We start from the raw sequence: 21,932 nt of genomic DNA, 5'->3' as shown, positions 1-21,932 counted from the left end.
AGTTGAATCATTATTTCTATAAGCCATTTCCCTTTTTAAATGTTTGTTTAAGTCACGTACAATAGTATTTAGTTTTGTTGAATTAGTGTAGTTCTTAGAGTTAACTAAGTTAAATACACAAAAGCTCATAAATTGTTTATACTAGTCCCTGAGGAGATCGACCTTGCTTGAGTCATTCTATACTACAACACTTGTTCTCTTGCAAAAAATTTCTATGGTTTAACCCTTTGTTTTACAAGTGGTAAAATCGTTATCAAGAAATTGGCGCCGTTGCTGGGGACTGTGCCAACAGTTCCCAAGCTTTTGTGTTTATTTTTCTTATGCTTATGTTTATGTCTTATTTTTATTAATCATTAAAAAAAACAGCAATTAATTTAGTTGAGTTTCGATCTTTGATTAAGTGCAGTGGATGTGTGGTGTGAGATTTTTGGTCTTTGTTTAACTAACTAATGGTTGCCAATTTGCATAAACTGTGTTTTTTATTCATCCAGGTTTACTTACTTTCTTTTCCTTTTTGTTGTTTAGTTAGTTTCTGTTAAGTTTTATTTTATTTTACTTTTATTTTTATTGTGGCTTAATATTTATGTTGTTTGTTCAGGTGTAGTATATGGTGATTGGAACAAGGTCCAAGAATCAAGTGCTTATTCCTTACGACCCTGAACATTGGTGATACTTTTCTTAAGGATTTGTTCCTTGATCCTGAGAGCAACACATCTATTTTCCAACCTTTGGCACCAGTTGCACACATGGCCCTAGCCTTACCTGCAGCAGGTCAACCTTTAAGGAATTCATTGGCAGCGAGAGTCAATGCAGTGCCAAGGTGCATTATATATCCAGATGTGGAAGATGGGACAACCTTTGAAATTAAACCTCACATCCTCAACATATTGCCATCCTTTCATGGGTTGCCAAACAGTGATCCCAACATGCATTTGGCTGATTTTATTGAGGCATGTGACAACACCATAATCAGATGTTTCTCTTCTAAAGCTATCAAGTTACGCTTGTTCCCATTCTCTTTGAAAGACAAAGCCAAGGCGTGGCTGCATTCTCTGCCTGCCAATAGCATTACAACATGGACAGAATTGCAAGAAAAATTTCTCAATAAGTTTTTTCCTTCTTCCAAGACTCTTGCACTCAAGAAAGAGATATTGGATTTCGCTCAAAAGCCAAACGAGTCTTTCCATGAAGCTTGGGAACGGTATAATGAGATGTACACAAAATGTCCTCATGCTGGGTTTGATTCTAACTTTCAAATGAACATATTTTATGATGGTCTCAATGCCACCACCAAGAGTCAAGTGAATGCATCTGCTGGAGCGTCACTAATGTCAAAATCAGCAAGGGAAGCATTTGAGTTATTTGATATGATGGCTTCTGAATCCCAACAATGGACAGAAGAACAAACACAAAAGAGGGGAGTTTTTGAGATTTCTCAGAGTTCTCCTAATGTTTCTGCTCAAATTGCTAAAATGTAAAAGAATTTTAATGCCAAGTTTGCTGCCTTAATGCAGGTCTCTTCCATGCCCAATACCCAAGAAGCTTGCATCATTTGTAGTGAGACAACTCATGACATCACTCAATGCCCCAACAAGGATAGCTACCCTGAGCTTGTGCAAGAGCATGTGAATATGGTGAATAATTTCATTAGACCCAGAAGTGACTCTTATTCCAATACATATAATCCTGGGTGGAAGAACCATCCCAATCTTAGTTGGGGTGGCAACCAACAGCCACGTCAATACCAACAGTCTTACCAATCAACTAGTGAGACTAAGAAACCATCTCTTGAAGATCAAATGTCACAGCTAGCTCAACATATGTCCGCTTTCTCTAATAGCACCCCGCTTTCTCTAATAGCACCAACAATTTTGTCCAATCCACACAAAATAACATTCAGAATCTCACGGCATCAGTGGGGAATTTGGAGACTCAAGTTGGACAGCTTGCTACCATGTTCAATGAAAGAGAGAAAGGAAAGTTCCCAAGCCAATCTGAGCAAAATCCAAGAGGGATGGAGCATTGCAAAGTAATATGGACATTGAGAAGTGGCAAGAGCTATGACAACAGAGACGTGGTGCACCATGAAGCCGAAGTGGAAGAAGAATAGCTTATTGAAAGTGCACCGTTAGCTGCAAAGTCTCGGTCAGAGGCTATTTCTGCAGCAGGTATTCCAGATCCTAGTGCAAGTGACAAAGTGCAATCTCGACCCAACTTTGATGCAAACAAGGAAAAAGGCCTTGGTAGTTTATTTGCACCTTCTGACAAGCCACCATACAAGCCACCTTTGCCATTTCCACAACGACAGCAACAACGTTCCAAGGATCAACAATGCATTGAATTCATGAAGACATTGGCTAAGGTTCAAATTAATTTGCCTCTATTAGATGCTATTAAACATATCCCATCATATGCCAAATTTCTGAATGAGCTATGTTCTAAAAAGAAAAAGTTCTTGGAATACAAGAAGGTGATTTTAACTGAGCAATGCAGTGCTGTCCTCTTACATAAGCTACCACCCAAGAAGAAAGATCCAGGGAGTTTCACTATCTCTTGTACTATTGGTAGTCTTGATTTTCATAAAGTATTGATTGATTTAGGAGCAAATGTTAACCTTATGCCTTATTCTGTTTTCAAAAATTAGGTGAAGGAGAACTCAAGCCCACATGTGTGAGTCTTCAATTGGCAGATAGGTCCGTGACCTATCCTTTGGGTATTCTGGAAAATATGATTATTAAAGTGGATAAATTATATCTTCCAGCTGATTTCATTGTACTTGACATAGAGGAAGACAAGGAAGTGCCTCTCATTTTAGGCCGACCGTTCATGGCCACCGCCCGGACACTTATTGATGTAGAAGCAGGTACTTTAACCTTAAGAGTGCAAGGAGAGTCAATTGTATTCAAAATCTTTGAAGCTGTCAAGCATCCTTTCGAACCTAAAGAGTGTTTTCATGTTGATGTTTTGGATGGGATTATGCATGCAAACTTTGCCTCACAATCATCTAACGATGAGCTGTTAACTTGCCTCACCAACCATGATGCTACTTTATCTATGGAAGAAAATGTGGTGGACATCATTGCTGCATTGGATAGTGCACCAATTCATAATCCAAAGTGGCGACATGTTTATGAAAGCCTTGGAGTGCCTAAGCAGCCTCTTCTTCCTTCAAGTGAGCAAGCTCTGAAGTTAAAGCTCAAGCTACTACCGAGCCACCTCAAGTATGCTTATCTCGGGGTGAATGAGACCTTGCCTGTTATTATTGCTGCTAATCTTAATGACACGGAGGAAGACAAATTACTAAGAGTTCTTCGCAAGTATCAAGATGCTCCGGGGTGGACACTTGCTGACATAAAGGGCATTAGTCCAGCTTTGTGCATGCATAGGATTTTTATGGAGGCTGGGACTAAACCAACTGTTGAAGCTCAAAGACGTCTAAATCTGAACATGAAGGAAGTTGTAAGAGTTGAGGTGATGAAGTTACTCGATGCAGGTATCATTTATCCAATCTCGGATAGCAAATGGGTGAGCCCGACTCAGGTGGTTCCAAAGAAAACTGGTATTACTATGGTGAATAATGATAACAATGAGCTTGTACCTACAAGGATGACCACCGGATGGCGAATGTGTGTTAACTATAGAAAGCCCAATAACAGCACTAGAAATGATCATTTTCCGCTGCCATTCATTGATCAGATGCTTGAGAGACTAACTGGTCATTATTTCTATTGTTTCTTAGATGGTTATTCAGGGTACAACCAAATTCCAATTGCCCCTGAGGATCAAGAGAAGACAACGTTTACATGCTCTTTTGGTACATTTGCATACAGACGAATGCCATTTGGATTGTGCAATGCCCCTGCCACTTTCCAACGATGCATGATGAGTATTTTTTCCAGAATGGTTGAAAATATTGTTGAGGTTTTTATGGATGACTTTTCTGTTTTTGGTAATTCTTTCGATATATGTTTGGATAACTTGTCTTTGGTTTTGGAAAGATGCAGGGAGACTAATCTTGTGTTAAATTGGGAGAAATTCCATTTTATGGTTAAGCATGGCATTGTGCTAGTGTTGGAAATATGCCCTGAAAGTCAATCTTTGGAAGAAACCTTTCAGGACAAATGAATCGATGTATGGATGATTCTTATACATCAAATGGCAAAGACACGAATTAGGACTATCTCAATAAACGATATATGTCCTAAATAGTGTATCCATGGACAGTGGATCGATTGAAGAAGTAATCTAATGATGTTAGACTACAGAGACCTTCTTCACATAACCAAATGTCCAAAAAGGTTCCTGGTCGTTGGATTGTCGGAGGGATACTGACAATGCGTAGATCGGTACATACTGTGTCTGCTTCAATTGGAAGGATGGAAAGTCTCATCCCATTTGTGTTGTGACACTAAGACAAGTATGTAGGTGCTCATTAGGGGAATGAGTTCACTGAACACAATCGAACGAGAGTACTTGCATGGAGGTCTACTCACATGTCAAGCAAGTAACTCTAATGGTTGGAAAGATGTAAGTAATCCTTAGACCTGAGGCATCGTCGTTGTCTTGTGGTTAAGTACTTAATCTTTGATTATGTCAAAGTCTCCCCATTCGAGGGTGTCCACGGCATAATTGGGGTTAAGCCACTTAGTCATGAAGGCAAGTGTATGCGCAACAAGGAATCTCTAATCCTCGATAAGAGAGGAAGAATACTCTAAGATATGATTCGGGAATCTTCGGCCGAAGTATCGAGCGTAATAAAGGAAAGCGTTCCTATACGACTCAATTGAATCATATAAGAAGGAATAATCACATTAGGGGTTTGACATAATATATCCATACCCTAATGATGTGATTGAGAGTATTGTATTAGAGAAGGATCGAATTACATTGTAATTCCAACTGAATAGGTTCTCCGAATAAACTTCTACATTAGCTTGGGTAGCTATGACATATGGTTAGATGTCACTCATAGCTTGTGAGTTCTTCTAGATGATTGAATGTACTCATCAAAGAAGAAAGGTGAATTGAAATGAAGTTTCAATTCACTAAGTGATTGAATTAAATTGGATTGGTGCCAATCACCTCACTGCCTTGCTAATTAGAACCTAAAAGATTGTTCACCAATACACTATTGTAGTGAGTAACTAATGGATGATGGAAATAATTAATTGGATTAATTAATTGTTGTGATTAATTTAGAAAGTCTAAAGAAATCATAAAAGCGATAAAGATCGTTTTGGGCTTAAGAAACGTTCGGGTTTAATTGGGCCCATTGGGCCTAAACCCATTGGGCTTTTATTCAAGCATTGGATGACTTGAAATAATAAAAGCCCAAAGCCCAAACAAACAACAAAGAGGCCGGCCACTTTAAGGTGGAAAGGGTGAGATATTTAGTCAAGTGTTGACTAGGTTTCTTTTGTCTATATAAGGAACTTTATAAGATATTGTTCATTAGGGTTTTTGTGTGGTTAAAACAACAAAGAGGCAAAAGAATATCTCTCTAAAATCACTACAAAGGCCGGCCACCAAAGAGGGTGATTTAGCTAACAATCTTTCACCCTTTTGGTTATTCCTTCATCCTTTTCACTACACTAGTGGGTGAGGATCTTTAGAGGTTTCCTACTTTGGGAACTTGAAGAGAACCTAGGAGCACTCATTGTAACAAAGTGGAGGAGGCAAGGAAGGAAGCTAGGCTCAAGGAGTTCAAGGAACAAAGGGCTTGGAGGTGGTCCATCCTTGGTCTCAAGTCTAGATCAAGAGGTATAAGACTAAACCTTCACTTTGTTCTTTTCTCTAAAATTTTATTTGATGCATTATATATAAACCTATGAACCTTGAAGGGGATTTGCATGACTATAGCTTTGATAATATGTTATAAATGCTTCCGCTGCTTTCGTATATCTAAATTGTTTTGGATATGCATCATAGTCATTTAGAAATCCCATACATGAATCTCATAGATTTCCCTTCAGCTAGGACATCTAATTTCAAGCAAAGGAATAGAGGTCGACAAGGCAAAGATTGAGGTGATCGCCAAATTACCACCACCAACTTCTGTGAAGAATGTGAGATCTTTCTTGGGACATGCTGGTTTTTATCGAAGATTCATCAAGGATTTTTCCAAAATTAGTCGTCCTCTTTGTAATTTACTTGCTAAAGATGCTTGTTTTCATTTTAATGCAGATTGTCATGATGCTTTCAACAAATTGGATCTTCTCACATCAGCCCCAATTATAACAGCTCCAAATTGGACCCTTCATTTTGAGCTCATGTGCGATGCTTCCGATTACGCTGTGGGTGCTGTCCTTGGTCAGCGACGTGACAAACTTCCCCATGTTATATATTATGCCAGCCGCACTTTGAATGATGCTCAGCTGAATTATGCCACTACGGAAAAAGAATTACTTGCAGTGGTATTTGCTCTTGAAAAGTTTCAATCGTACTTAATTGATGCTAAAGTCATTGTGTATTCTGATCATTCTGCTCTCAAGTACTTATTGTCTAAAAAATAGGCCAAACCACGATTGATTCGATGGGTCCTTCTCTTGCAAGAATTTGATTTGGAGATCCTAGATAAAAAGGGACGTGAGAATGTTGTGGCGGATCATCTCTCCAGATTAGTAAATGCAAGCACTGATGAGGCAGATTCATTGCCCCTGCAAGAGAGCTTTCCAGACGAGCAACTTCTAGCGGTTACTCATCAAGTACCATGGTATGTTGACATCGCAAATTATTTGGCATCTGGAGAAATACCATCAGAGTTCAGTTACCAACAAAGGAAGAAGTTCCTCTCCACTGTAAAACACTACTTTTGGGATGAGCCATACCTGTTCAAGCATTACCAAGATCAAATCATTCGTCGGTGTGTCCCCTTAGAAGAACAAGAAAGCATTTTGAAGTTTGCTCATCATTATGCATGTGGTGGTCATTTTGGACCAAGAAGGACTGCGGCCAAGATCTTACAGAGTGGTTTCTTTTGGCCATCTTTATTCAAAGATGCTTACCTATGGTGCCAGGCTTGTGATAAGTGTCAAAGAGTTGGCAATCTTTCTCAAAGAAATGAGATGCCCCAACAAAGTTTTTTGGTGATTGAGCTATTTGATGTCTGGGGTATAGACTTCATGGGACCTTTCCCTTCTTCACATGGCAATCTCTACATCTTGGTGGCGATTGATTATGTCTCTAAGTGGGTGGAGGCAATAGCTTCTCCAACATGCAAAAGTTCTGTGGTGTTAGGTTTCTTGCAGAATACTATTTTTCCCCGATTTGGAGTACCTTGTGCTATCATCAGTGACGAAGGTACGCATTTCTTAAATCGCACCATGGCTGCCCTTTGTGCCAAGTATCATATTCACCATCGCATAGCCACCCCATACCATCCATAGACATCTAGACAAGTTGAAGTATCTAATCGTGAGCTCAAGAGGATTCTTGAGAAAACTGTCAGTTCATCTCGAAAAGATTGGAGTTTAAAGCTTACTGATGCTTTGTGGGCATATAGGACAGCTTATAAGACACCAATTGGGATGTCTCATTTTCGTTTGGTGTATGGGAAAGCTTGCCATCTGCCTATGGAACTTGAGCACAAGGCATAATGGGCTATTAAGCACCTCAATTTTGACTACCAGGTAGATGGAGAAAAGCGGAAGCTGCAATTGAATGAACTGGAAGAAATAAGGAATGATGCTTATGAGAATGCAAAGATTTACAAGGATAAGACCAAGAAATTTCATGATGCTCACATCCTTCGTAAAGAGTTTCAACCGAGTCAGAAGGTTTTGCTTTTTAATTTGAGACTAAAACTATTCCCAGGAAAGCTCAAATCACATTGGAATGGTCCATATCTTGTTGTACAGGTCCATCTTCATGGGGCTGTGGATATCCAAAACATGCAAACTGGTTTTATCTTCAAAGTTAATGGGCATCGCTTGAAGTTATACAAGGAGTCTCCATACGATCTTGCTAAGGATTCCATCACTTTGAAGGAACCTGTTATTTGAATCAAACTGCTAACAGAATGTCTAGCTCTAGACAGTAACTAAAGCGCTTCTTGGGAGGCAACCCAAGTTTTCTATCTTTCATCTTTTGTTTGAATAATTTTAAATGTTCTTGTTCTGTTTTTCTCTTGTTTTCTAGTTTGTGTTTAAGTCCTACTTTTGCTCCCTTATGCAGGTAATGATTTTGCAGTCTCTACAACAACTTCTTGAAAAGTTTCTTAATCCCACGGGTTATTCACACATTTGTTATGCATAATGGGACGTGTTGAAACAAGTTTGGGGATGATTTGGAATTCTACCATGGAAAAAAAAATGCATTTTTACTGTTGCTCTCCTCGCCTACACAAATTGGTGTGTTCTTTCCTTTTCTTTATGTGTCTTTATTTCATTTTGTATTTCTTTCCTTCCATTTTTATGTCTTATTGTTCAAAATTCCTTTCATTATCATTGGGGACAATGTTATAATTAAGTTTGGGGGTGGAAATATATTTCGTTAGTTTACTTCTTTTTTTTTTTTTTTTTAAACAATTTGCATTTTTGTTATTGTTTGTAGCTACTTCTCAATTCAATGATGAGATTTGATCTTAATTTCCTTCTTACTTTCAAGAAGTCTAAGTTCTTTTCGTTGTCTTTGTGTTAACTGTGATTTCCAGCAATCAACTTGAAAAATAAATGTGCCTAGTCTTGTCAATGTGAAACTTGAGCATGATTTAGCGTTTCATATGTGAATCATGTGAGATTATGTAAACCTTGTGAGTTTTTGAGCCTATACATGATTGAACCATTATGCATCAATCTCATTCCTTCTTGTGCGTATGATCTCACTGTACATGTATCTCTAGAACTTGCTTTATACTTCACGATTCATTAATCAATTCATGTAATAACTTGGAAGTGATATAGACCATCTTTGGATCGTTTGAGCCTTTTGTGCATACCTTATATGCTATGTTTATCCGTAGTAGCCCATTGAGCCTTTAACTAAGCTATTTCTTTGTTAGACACATCTCTTTACCTTGCTCCGATATTGGAGTTGAGCCCATACACAGAAATCGATTCCTTATTGTTTTGAGAAAGTATTACATGGGTTGTGCTCTTGGGGGTTTCATTTATGTAGAAAGATAGATGGAGCATGTGTATTACAATGAAATGTGAATTTGATGGCTGATGTAGCTTTTGCAGATTTATGCATAGCTTTGCAGATTTGTTTCTTTAAAAAAAAAAAAAAAAGGGAATGGGAGAGTGTTGATTTGTTGAAAATGTGTCTGCGGAATATAAATTTCCTTTTGAAGTTGAATTTGGGGAGTAACAGGTGCTCAAGGTTTTATTATTTTGCTTTCAATTTGAGGTGGTGTGATATTGAGGTGTTGGAAAACTACTAAAGTGTACTTTCTCAAAAATTTTTATTTCCATATCCTTTCTTTCATTAGCCTATCACCTTTAGCCCCATTACAACCGTAATAAAGTCCTATTGATCCAAGGTATTACTTAAATATTGATAGCGAGTTAGGTGGACAAGCAAGCATATGGCGGCATGTACAATGAGATCACTTGAGTGAAACACATTAACCAAAACTTATGAGTGAATGAGCGTATGTCTTGTGAGAAGCTCACATGTTTGCATATGATGATTTAAAGGAGCTTGGAATTGCATTGACATGGCTAGCTCACACATGACATTTCAACGTTTTGTTTGAAGGAAATTTGGTTAATTATTGGATGATGTTTTGAGCTCTTGTTGCTTAGTTCTTGGCTGTTTGTTTCATGGTTAGCACTTATCTCTGAAATCGAAATTGAGAAGTTGGCTACTAAGTTGTTGAATCTAGTCTTAGTTGAGTGGTTTTGTTTTGTGTTTTGTTTTGCTAGAGGACTAGCAAAAATGTAAGTTTGAGGGTATTTGATCACTCATATATTTCATGCATTTATACCATCCATTTCTAAAGTCTTTGTGATGTTTTTGTGTTAAAATGGTTGCATTTTACCTTACCTTGTGTTAGTGTGCAGTTAAATTTGCTTTAGGATCAATTTCAAGCAAAAAGGAGAAAAGGAAATAATAAAAACAAACAAAAGAATTGGAAGTGGAGCTTGTCTCCACGGGTGGTGTTTGAAAAAGAAATCAGAAAGCAAAGTGGGAGAGTGAGGATGAAGGGAGGAGCACATGGAAGTGGGAAAGAAAGAGAAGAAAAAAATAAAATAAAATAAAAGTGTGGAGGGAACACACGGCATTTCCGGAAAGAGGAAAGAAAAGATGGTAGAAAAGAGGAGAACATGGGGTGCCCACTATGAAGTGGAGTTTGGTTGGTCTTCCACTTGTAGCTTTGGTTGGTTTTGGCAATTATTGCCTTTTGTTGAAGGCAATAATTGAAGGCAATACACGAAAGGAGGAGGGGAAGACAGAGTGGAGGACGGACAGAATGGAGCAGCAGATGAGTATTCATTGCAGTAGAAAATAAAGGTGTGCAGCTCTCATTAGACTTACAGAGTAGAGAGTTGCAGAGAGCAACATAGCAGAAAAAGGAGGAGAAGATCGGAGAGCTTGTTTTGTAAAAAGGGTTGTTTTCCTTCTTTGATTCTTCATGGATAATTTCTTATGTATTCAAATAATTATGTGTAACTAATTTCTTTTCACTAGAGTGAGGCCATGAGTCGCAACATGATTACGTAGATTTCTCTTTCAATTGCTTAAGTGTTGTTACATGCTTGCTTTGATATTTTCAATCTCTAAATTAAACTATCTATGTGTCTTGATGATTGATCACCATTAGGATGCTTAGAAAAGTCATTGGATGCAATTTTGAACAAATTTCACGTTAAAATTGGTTATGCTTCTTGTGATTGAGGATTGTAATTTCTCCTAAGGTAAATATCATACTCTTAGGGATTACATGGTTTAACAAAATGATTTTCATCAAGATTAATGAATCATTTATGTTTATATTTAATCCAAATGTCATGGATAAATTGCATGTAGTGGTATGCGTTTTAACTTGAATGTCACAAGTAAAACATACACAAGGAAAACCCAACCTTCAAAGCATATGTGTTTTCGATTACTTAAGCAATTGGAAGAGCTACGTAGGAGTGTTGTTGGTAAAGGTTGAACTCTAGTATATTGTCAATCTATTTTTCTTCAATCATTTATTTTATCTTGAATTTCCTCATTTACTTGTTTTGTTTAGTTGAATCATTATTTCTATAAGCCATTTCCCTTTTTAAATGTTTGTTTAAGTCACGTACAATAGTATTTAGTTTTGTTGAATTAGTGTAGTTCTTAGAGTTAACTAAGTTAAATACACAAAAGCTCATAAATTGTTTATACCAGTCCCTGAGGAGATCGACCTTGCTTAAGCCATTCTATACAACAATGCTTGTTCTCTTGCAAGAATTTTCTATGGTTTAACCCTTTGTTTTACAAGTGGTAAAATTGTTATCAAAAATGCATTGCATGATGGATTTAACTGATTTAAGTTTATTATATAGTGAGCTGACAAACATTGTGAGCGTAGAAAATATGTAGTAATTAATTAAAGAAGTTTAAACACACCAAAATCATTTATATATAATGAAGTAGTACAATACTTTACACTTTATACATTGCATGGTAAGATACATGAGTGACTTAGTACCACATAGAGTTCCAATCAAGGTCTAAAATATCGATGATATCGGAAATATCGGTAATCCAAAAACACGAAAATTTCGATGGAAATATCAGGATATTATCGATATTTTAGACCTTGTCGCTAACCAACCAGTGGGGTTTTTGTTCAAACTCAAATATTTCAAAACAATAAAAAATAAAAAAACTTACATCCCTCGGCCACCAGCAAGAGCTTCCTCTGATGAGTCTTTCCATTCATCAATTCTTAAAAATTAATCCTAATTATTTCACGCTTAATTAATTACGTTGAGAGAGAGAGAAAAATAAAAAAACTTACATCCCTCGGCCACCAGCAAGAGCTTCCTCTGATGAGTCTTTCCATTCATCAATTCTTAAAAATTAATCCTAATTATTTCACGCTTAATTAATTACGTTGAGAGAGAGAGAGAGAGAGACTTACACCTAGGCCTGTCATTTTTAACCCAACCCGTTAACCCGACCCGACCCAACCCGTTAAAATTAGTATTTGGGTGGGTGGTTAACGGGTCGGGTGGTTAACGGGTCAACCCGTTAATCACCCGTTAAATAACAGGTCAGTTTGGGTGAACCCGCGAAACCCATTAACCACCCGTTAACACCCGTTAGTAAGGATTTTTGTGTAATTTCAATAGATTTCAAAACCCTCAGGTTCCTACTAGGTCTCTCGCTGGTAGCTTGTCGCTGCCTCCCTTGCACGCCGTTCCTTGCTCTCTGAGACTAAGAGTTGCTCGTCGCTACCTCGCTCGCGCGCCGTTCGTTGCTCTCTGAGATTGAGAGATCGCACGCCGTTCGCTGCCTCATCTTCTTCCCTAAAAAATCTTACTGAACTCCATCACTCTCTCTCTGGTAAGCTTCGATTCTGCATATTAGATTCATCTATTTTTTCTCAGATTAGATTCGATTTTAGGTGGACTCTGCAGATTAGATTCGACCCTTTTCAGGGTTTTTTTTGTTTGTTGTGTTTTGGATATTGGGTTTTTTTAGGTGGACTCCATCACTCTCTCTCTGGTAAGTCTCTGTGTCGCTAGAGACTGTACAGAAATGATAGACGTGTTCCGATGAGCAGTTGGGATGGTTTAGAAGGAACTAAAGACTTAAGGGACAAAGATAGTTTAGACATATGGGTCAAGAGGTTCGAGCTAAAGAGATGGAACTTAGTCCAGTCTGCTTCAAGGACTTCTGTTGGGATAGTTTTATGTACAAAAGAAAAGGGATTAGATTTTTGTTGGGATATGGTTCTTTGTTTCTTGTACATTCGAAATAAAAAATAGCACACAGATGAGCTGGATTTCTGTTGTGATGTATGTATTATGAAAGTTTCAAATTGGTAATCTGAATTGTAAGTTGCCTCAGCTTATAGAATTTTTTCGGTTTCCCGGAAATGAATTCCTCTGTCCTATCTTTAGATAATTCCGTGGCATCTCATAGTTTCTGAATACTGTCTACCTATGTATCTTTTGTGCTATTAACTTATAACTCGAGAGTCTGTTTATAGTATGAAATCATATCCACATGAATTAGATCCAACGGTGATTTGTATTAATTCGATTTATGTTAGGATTGTGTAAAGGTAAGGAAAGTTCGGTCAATGACATCTTTTTAGTAAAGATGAGATCAAGAAGGATACAAAAGGAAAGTATTGTACAAGTTTTCCTATGCAACCTTCTTGGTTGTATATTGATTGTAATTGTGATGCTCAGAAACTTTTATGTTTCTCGTATGTGTTTATGTAAGAACACTTTCATATTTCTGATCACCGGCCCTTCTGATTGTTCTCGTGCCTTTACTCTTGAGAGCAATAAATGGCCGAGAAGTTATTTCTCTTAGGATGCTTCTTACCTAAGCTCAGTTTCAGTAGCTTCTTAGTTCTTACTCATGCATAAATGGAGAAACTCAGGACTCGGGTCTTTGTATGCTTTACGCCTCACATGATTCCTAATTTCTTATGGGTGTTTATTTGTTAGACAAATTTTTTAGTATCGTCAGTTTTTCATTTTGGAGTACTATTCTTATATTGGTAGTCTGTGTCCCAAGGCAGCTCTGTTATGTATCATAAACCGCTGCTTTCATAATCATTTTGAGAGATTTGCTCTGCTGTAGGCTTAAGCCATAATTTGAGAGGTTTACTATTCATACTTCGCTCATGTTTCAAGGACTTCTGATTTGTTATGTAATTTTGGGTCTGAATTATGATTTGGTTTGTTTCTGAAGCTGTGAAATTTGTCATTGGTTCAGTCAAATTCTGCATCTTTCATTCACGTCTTTTCATTTATGGTTAGTGCAGATGGATATTGATGAAGAGAACACTGAGGCTATGGAAATGTCAACATTCAATCTAAGTGATACGCAAGGTACAATAAGTGCACCAAGTCCTTCAAAGAGAAAGGCTAAAGGTATGCGAGTAGGTAAGATACGTCAAAAGAGATCCCGTGTTTGGACTTTGTTTGAAGAATTGCCTATTGGTCCTGATAATAAACAACATGCGAAGTGTAAAAACTGTGGGATAGTTTACGTATGTGATAGTAATTGTGGGACGAAAAACTTATTGAATCATATGGATACGTGTAGTAAAAAACATCACATTGATATGAAAAAATCTCAAGTTGGATTGCGTTCTCCTCAGTTTAACCATATTAGTTTTTGTGAGCTATTGATTGAGGCTATAGTTAAGCATGATTTGCCTTTTAGGTTTGTTGAATACGAGGGCATTAGAACTTTGTTTAAATACATATCTCCTGATATCAAACTGCCCTGTAGAAATACAGTTAAGAAACATGTGTTGAGGATGTTTGAAGATGAAAAGATAAGACTTCGAGATTGGTTAAATACAGTTGAGGGAAGAATTTGTTTGACATCTGACCTATGGTCTTCTGCTACAACTGATGGATATCTCACACTCACAGCTCACTTTGTTGACAAAGAATGGAAAATGCACAAAAGAATTTTAAATTTTTGTCGCATGCCTCCTCCACATACCGGGATTGCTTTGTCTGAAAAAATTAACGCCTTATTAGTTGAGTGGGGGATTGAAAACAAACTGTTTTCCATTACTTTGGATAATGCCTCTGCAAATGATTGTTCTGTTGAGTTATTGAAGAAACAATTAAATTTTAGAGGTTTGCTATTAATGGATGGAAAGTTCTTCCATGTTCGTTGCTGTGCTCACATTCTAAACTTGATAGTCCAAGATGGACTAAAGGAAATTGATGGATCAGTGACGAAAGTTCGTGAGTGCATCAAATATATAAAGTGTTCAGAAGGGAGAAAAAATAAGTTTTTTGCTTGCGTTGCACAAGTAGGGTTGGCAGGTAGTAAAAGAGGGTTGAGACAAGATGTGCCTACTAGATGTAATTCGACATATACAATGCTTGATAGTGCCATTTTCTATCGTCGTGCTTTTCTCAATTTGGCACTTGTTGATTCTAATTTTAGTTCATGTCCTTCCTTGGAAGAGTGGGATAAAATAGAGAAGATTTCCAATTTCTTGGGGTATTTTTATGAAGTTACTTGCTTATTTTCCGGAACAAATTACCCTACATCAAACTTGTTTTTCCCAAAAGTGTTCAAAGTCCATTATTGTATTCAAGATGCCATGGAAGATTGTGATGATTTCATGAGACGGATGGGGAGTTATATGAATCTGAAGTTTGAAAAGTATTGGTCAGAGTATAGTTTGATCCTTGCCATTGCAGTGATTCTTGATCCTCGCTATAAATTGCAATTTGTAGAGTGGGGTTATGACAAACTTTATGGTAAGGAGTCGAGAGAGTTGAAGGATGTTAGTGACACATTGTTTGCACTCTTTGGTTGTTACATGGACAAGTTCTCTCATCTTCTTGTATCCAACCCGGTTAATCAAACTCCTACTCAAATAAAAGTTGGAGACAAACTTTTTGAGGTAGTATTTATATTTGTTATTCCTCTTTTTATACTTTTTATATGCATCTTTATATTGTACGTTGATCTTTGTTTCTATTTTGTTTTTATATGTAGGAATTTGATAATATTTATCAAGATGGGTCAACTTCAGTTGAAAAAACTGAATTACATCTATATGTTGAAGGAAAGAGACTCGATAGAAAACAAGAGTTGGATATTCTTTCATGGTGGAAACTGGAGCAATTTCGTTATCCCGTACTTTCTCGTATGGCTTCTGATGTGTTAACAATTCCTATCTCAACTGCTGCCTCGGAATCAGCATTTAGTATTAGTGGTAGGGTGCTTGATCAATATCGAAGTTCTTTGTTGCCTGAAACCGTTCAAGCCTTGCTATGTACTAGAGATTGGCTTTTTGGCAAAGAAGGTAAATTTCATATTTCTTTGTATTTTTTTTGTTTTTGCTTATATAATAGTTTATAATTGTTTTTCCCTTTTTCTTTTTATGTTTAGCTTTAGAGAAAGAGGGTGCTGACTTGGAAGAACTTACTGAAGAAATTTTTGACATGAGCCTTAACGAAAACTCGGGACAATGCTCCAGTAGTATTAGTCTTGATTAAGTATGGTATGTTTTTTAACTTGTTCTTTTAAAGACAATGCTCCAGTTAAGCTAAGGCATAGTGTGTTAAAGGCTATATAGGTGATGAGTGAAGTGTAGTTGGAAAATGACTCTTCTCGTTCAGCATTTCTCCATTTTTCTTATTGTTGTGTTCTTTATTATTGCAGGTGGAAGCTAATTAGAATGCTGCTAACTTTGGCTTGGGAGGATCAACCAAGCAATTATATAGGTGATGAGTGAAGTGTAGTTGGAAAATGATTGCCACACGTACATTGTCTGGGTGAGGAAGGGCTACAAGAAGTTGAAGCATGTATCTGTTTTAATAGGGCATTAGACATTACCTATAGTAGAACTTGTACTTGTGCTCTTTTTACTGCACTAAAGAGCGCTGTTTTAAATTAATCGAGCAAAAGCACTTTCCCATTATAATAGCGTTCTGTTATAATGGCTACATGAGCAACTTGAGGTGAGGGCATGCGCTTGGTACCACTTAGTCGAGCAAAAGCACTTTTAATTGTAATCTGTCATTCCATGTTGGCTCATGAATTGCATTGCATCCTCTGCCGGATTTTTGCATTGAATGAAATGTGTAAAAAAAAACACAAAAAAAACAAAAAAACCAAAAAAAACCAAAAAAAAAAAAAAAAAAAACAGTAACGGGTGAAATGGGTGACCCGTTAAGACCCGTTAACTTAACGGGTTGGGTTTGGGTGACCCGTTAGCTTAACGGGTTGGGTTTGGGTGACCCGTTAGCTTAACGGGTCGGGTTAAACCCGACCCAAACCCAATAAATCCGACCCGTTTACAGGCCTACTTACACCCAACCGTAATGGCGGTCGAACAAAAGGCGTTTGGAAGGCGAATTTGAGGACTCCATTATCTCTCTCTGAACGTCTCTCGAGTGAGAAAAGAAGAGACGAAGCAGGACAAGTCGTTGGAAATTTGGGCTGAATATGATATGGGGCTGGCCCATTTTCTTGTGGCACTTTTCGTAAATATAGACAACTACCGCAGTTAATATTTGAAAAACAGTTCCACATTACAAACCGCCTTAGTTTTCCCGCTTCGTTCGAATCTCCCTTGGCTCTCTCCCGATTCTCTCTCTCTGGGAGCTCTGGGAATGGCGAACGTGAAAGAAACAGCTCAATTTCCACAAAAATCCATGAATTCAGGTACTTTTCCTTTTACTTTTCACCGATTCATCAATTCACCCCTCTCATTTTTCCTCGGAAAATTTAGAAACTGAGTTCTTAATTTGAATTAGTCTGAATTCGATCATTTTCCAGTGGAGCAATTATCTGTTTGATACAAATTCTGGAGAATTTTATTGTTTCGGTTAACTATTTGATTAGAATTTCGATTAGAAAGATTACGATTGATTTGTGCTGGAAATGGTAGGATTAATGGAGTGAAGAAATCTTAAATGTTGGATTGTGATTGCAGGTGGTGGTGGTGGGGTTTGTATGATGAGCAATACATGGAGGGACGAACAACATCCATCCTTCATCAACTTCGTCTCCACTTTCCTCGCCGCAAACTCTTTCCGCCTCAACTTTGTCCCAATTACCCCCGTAATTTCCTTCAATTTAATCATGTGATCTCATGTTAAAAGGACAAAAGAACTGAAAAGAAAATAATTTTGGTGCATCTGATGGTTGGATTTGCACTGCAGGACTTCATTTTCAACTGTGGGGGTTCATCTGTGGCATTCATTTTCATGACTAGCTTGGATTCCGGTACCATCTCGCAATTCTTCGGCAGGTGAACAAGTTAATTGCTTTTGTTTTTCGGTGCCTCTTGCATGCGTGTGTGCTTGTGTTTTGTGTTTGACGTGATCAATTTTATTATTTGTACAGAGTTCAGAAGCTGAAGCTGCAATTTGCAAATCTATACGTTGTCATCACGCTCCCAACCAAGGAGCAAAACGATTTGTTTGTTCGTTCTTACTTCAAGTGAGCTTTGTCAAAACTCGAAAGAAACTTCTGTCCAATTGATTTTTGATATGTCAAAACGATACAAATGGTTTTTAAATCTGTGAAGATTTGGGATGGAACTGGGCAAGCCAACATTCGTTCTGGTTAAGGACTTGGAAATGGGGTTCGAGAAGATAACGAAAATAGCTCATTCTCGTGGGGGTAATAAAATCTTGCCCAAGGCTCACTTACCTTATTCATGAATTGTTTTCCAAGTAATTTGTCTAAGACTCTTAAGCAAACACTGATTACAGTGTGCAAGCGAGGGGATGCCACAACAAAATTGAAGGCTGAGGTTAGTGTGAATTTTGACCGTATTTATGTAGAATGCTTTGGTTTTTAGGAGTTAGGACCTCAAAACATCCCCATTTTGTTCAATTTTGTTGGAGAAGAGGAAGCAAACGGTGCAAACACCAGGCATATTTCAAAAAGTGATCACAGCCATTCCGGGCATCGACAATCATGATGCAAATGCGGTACTTATCTCATCCTAATCAACGAAATTGATTTGTATAATCATACGTTGGTTTCTTATTCTGGGTAATTTGTTCAGCTTAACCAGGCTATCAGATCGATCGAAGGAATTGCCAAAGCATCAAATGAGCACATTATGGAAAACACAGACCTCTCAGCTGACAAGGCACAAGTGCTTTCAAGGTTTTTCAGAGATCCAAAGTTTTACCTCAGTCCTAAGATCAACTGAGAGGAGTAGCTCGTTTATCTCAGTAAATGTCAAAGTACTGCTTTAAACACAATCAGGGTCACGTATTGAAAACCATGATTATTATTATTTCTCTTTTTAGTTCCGTACATAAAGGATTTGAGAGGGTTTCAGGAGACAAATAACGTGCTCCGCTTAAACACTCCCGAATGAACGAAAACTATATACCCCCAAATCCCTAGCAGGTAATAACTATTCCTCATATCAAAAAGCTACACTTACACTTCTCAGGAGCCACAACAGATCCGCATCTCAAAAAGGTACACAACTCGGGCTGTGTTACACCATATTTCAATCTTCGGGCTGCGGGCTTCCCCCCATATGACGGGGCACCAAGGTATGAAGCAAGCCGCAACAGGTCACTGAAGACTTCGCCAGCAGTGACTTCAGCAGCAGCACCAGGTCCACGTATTATGGGGTTGAGCTTTGTATCTAGTTGTTGTCAATGCAATTATATTATCTGCCCCGGAAAGCTGAGCAAATGGATGATCATTCTTGTACGTCTGCAGCTTCACTTCCCCTTTCTGATTGACCATGTCAACCACCCCAACAAATCTCAAGACTTGCAGATATCAAAAAGAAAAGTCAGCAGGGAAGATGAGAATCATTTCAACATATCAAAGACCAACAACAACAACAACAACAAAGCCTTTTCCCACTAAGTGGGGTCATGAATCCTAGAACGCCATTGCGCTCGGTTTTGTGTCATGTCCTCTGTTAGATCCAAGTACTCAAGTCTTTTCTTAGGGTCTCTTCCAAAGTTTTCCTAGGTCTTCCTCTACCCCTTCGGCCCTGAACCTCTGTCCCGTAGTCACATTTTCGAACCGGAGCGTTAGTAGGCCTTCTTTGCACATGTCCAAACCACTGGAACCGATTTTCTCTCATATTTCCTTCAATTTTGGCTACTCCTACTTTACCTCGGATATCCTCATTCCCAATCTTATCCTTTCTCGTGTGCCCATACATCCCACGAAGCATCCTCATCTCCGCTACACCCATTTTGTGTACGTGTTGATGCTTCACCGCCCGACATTCTGTGCCATACAACATCGCTGGCCTTATTGCCGTCCTATAAAATTTTCCCTTGAGCTTCAGTGGCCTACGACGGTCACACAACACGTCGGATGCACTCTTACACTTCCTCCATCCAGCTTGTATTTTATGGTTGAGATCTCCATCTAATTCTCCGTTCTCTTGCAAGATAGATCCTAGGTAGCGAAAACGGTCACTTTTTGTGATCTTCGCTAGATTGCTCCGGTCATTAGTGTGGATAAGTATATAAATGGATAGAGATAGGAAAGCAAACACAAGATGTACGTGGTTCACCCAGATTGGCTACGTCCACGGAATAGAGGAGTTCTCATTAATTGTGAAGAGTTTACACAAGTACATAGGTTCAAGCTCTCCTTTAGTGAGTACAAGTGAATGATTTAGTATAAATGACATTAGGAAATATTGTGGGAGAATGATCTCGTAACCACGAAACTTCTAAGTACCGGAGTGTGGTATCGTCTTGACTTGCCTTATCTGTCTCATAGGTAGATGTGGCATCTTCTCTGGAAGTACTCTTCCTCCATCCAGGGGTGGTATCTGTAACTGGTGGAGATGCACAAGGTAATGTATCAATTTCACTTGAAGCTTACTTGTAGTTTCAGGCTTGGTCAAGCGCGATACAAACCATGTAGTAGGAGTCCCCCAAGTCGCCGAGCTAGGGGATCTGCTGAAAGAGGTGACATACAAGGTAAGCAATCAGAGCTCCGGCTGATTGTTCACATTCTCCCTATCTTGCAGGCAGCATGAAGGATAAAGAGAAGAAAAATGAGAAGAGATGATATGGGATACTTTTGCTTTTGAAGAAGTAACTTTCCACATGCTTATTCTTGAACTGGGCTGGAGGGTTTTCTGGTTTCCTTCAGAGTATAAGGCCGACTGAAGAATTTGAGGGTCAAAACAAGTCCATCAAATCTAGAGTACGTTCGACCCTGCTGATATGGGATACTTTTGCTTTTGACAGAGTAGTGGATGTATCGGCATGTGTGCTGTTACGCTTGTCTCCACATGCTTCCTTGTATCCTTCTCACTTGTCCTATCTGTTCCTCAGGCAGATGCGGTATCTTCCCTGGAAGCCTAAGATGTTGAAGATGAGTACTCGAGAGCAATGCCAGGTAAGTAATCAGGTAAGGGGTTCCAGGCAGTCAGTTCCTGGCTGGAAGCTTGATTCCAAGTGCTGACTGATTGCTCTCTTTCTCCTTGTCTTGCAGGTAAGAACAAGGCCAAAGGAAAAGACAGGGAAAAAGCATGATATGGGATACTCTTGCTTTTAACCCTGATGATATGAGATATTCTTGCTCTAGTATAGCTTGTTTACAGAGGTGTTATCGGGGGGAAAGAAAGCTGAATATTTCGAAAGGCTTCGTTGGGAGTGCCCTCTCAGATAAGAGGAGGGGTTGAGCATTTTTGCAGGTCTGCCTGTCCGTTGGGGATGGAGGTCGACATACATAGGAGTCTCCCTAACATCAAGTAATAATGTTATTCCTTTACCCTGCTTGGTCATAGCACGGTAGTGGGAGCTGCCAGCTTCACATGTTTTAACTCTGTCAGAGCACTTTGAAAAAGTGGTCTGTGGTATCTGGAAAACTGATGTTGCGTGTGAAGATTACAGACAAGCTTTATCCAAGGAGATCCAGCTCTTGAAGTTGGGAAAGTGGTGCCTCTTCGGTTTTCGAACAAGCAATCCTGTCGGGGATCTGGCTCTGAAGATTCGGAGAACGATGCCTCTTCGATTTTTGAGAAAGCAATCCTGCTGGGGGTCTGGCTCTCGAGATTCGGAGAGCGGTGTCTCTTCGTTTTTTGAGAAAGTAATCATGTTGGAAGTCTGGCTCTCGAGATTCGGAGGGCGGTGCCTCTTTGATTTTGGAGCAAGCAATCTTGTTGGGAGTGTTTTCTCGAATGTGAGTAAAGGTTGGGCATGTTTGCTAGTATACCTTGCCACGAAGCACAGAGGTTGACACACAGGGACTTTCCAATTATCCAGCAGTGGTACTGTTCCTTTACCCTCTCTTCGATTTTTGAGAAAGTAATCATGTTGGGAGTCTGGCTCTCGAGA

General features: G+C 38.6%; 1 protein-coding gene, 1 non-coding gene and 1 pseudogene across 2 annotated transcripts; 2 read left to right on the top strand and 1 right to left on the bottom strand.

The window, feature by feature from the left end:
* The first annotated feature begins 746 nt into the window (after positions 1-746).
* On the top strand, positions 747-16,133 carry LOC139196607 (uncharacterized; annotated as a pseudogene).
* LOC139196654 (small nucleolar RNA R71) lies at positions 1,134-1,240 on the bottom strand. Its single transcript, XR_011581751.1, has one exon. It is a non-coding gene; the product is annotated as a small nucleolar RNA R71 (small nucleolar RNA).
* A 1,089-nt stretch (positions 16,134-17,222) lies between the features above and the next one.
* On the top strand, positions 17,223-18,808 carry LOC139196308 (protein PARTING DANCERS-like). The gene is made up of 8 exons (XM_070821997.1): positions 17,223-17,304; positions 17,576-17,703; positions 17,805-17,893; positions 17,989-18,084; positions 18,173-18,267; positions 18,360-18,400; positions 18,498-18,581; positions 18,659-18,808. Exons 1-8 carry the CDS (start codon positions 17,253-17,255, stop codon positions 18,806-18,808), a joined length of 735 nt encoding a protein of 244 aa, XP_070678098.1. The 5' UTR covers positions 17,223-17,252.
* The last annotated feature ends 3,124 nt before the right edge of the window (positions 18,809-21,932 follow it).

Source organism: Malus domestica, chromosome 05, assembly GCF_042453785.1.
Source record: "Malus domestica chromosome 05, GDT2T_hap1".
In the NCBI taxonomy this organism is placed as follows: domain Eukaryota; kingdom Viridiplantae; phylum Streptophyta; class Magnoliopsida; order Rosales; family Rosaceae; genus Malus; species Malus domestica.
This window is presented reverse-complemented; position numbering and strand designations above follow the sequence as displayed.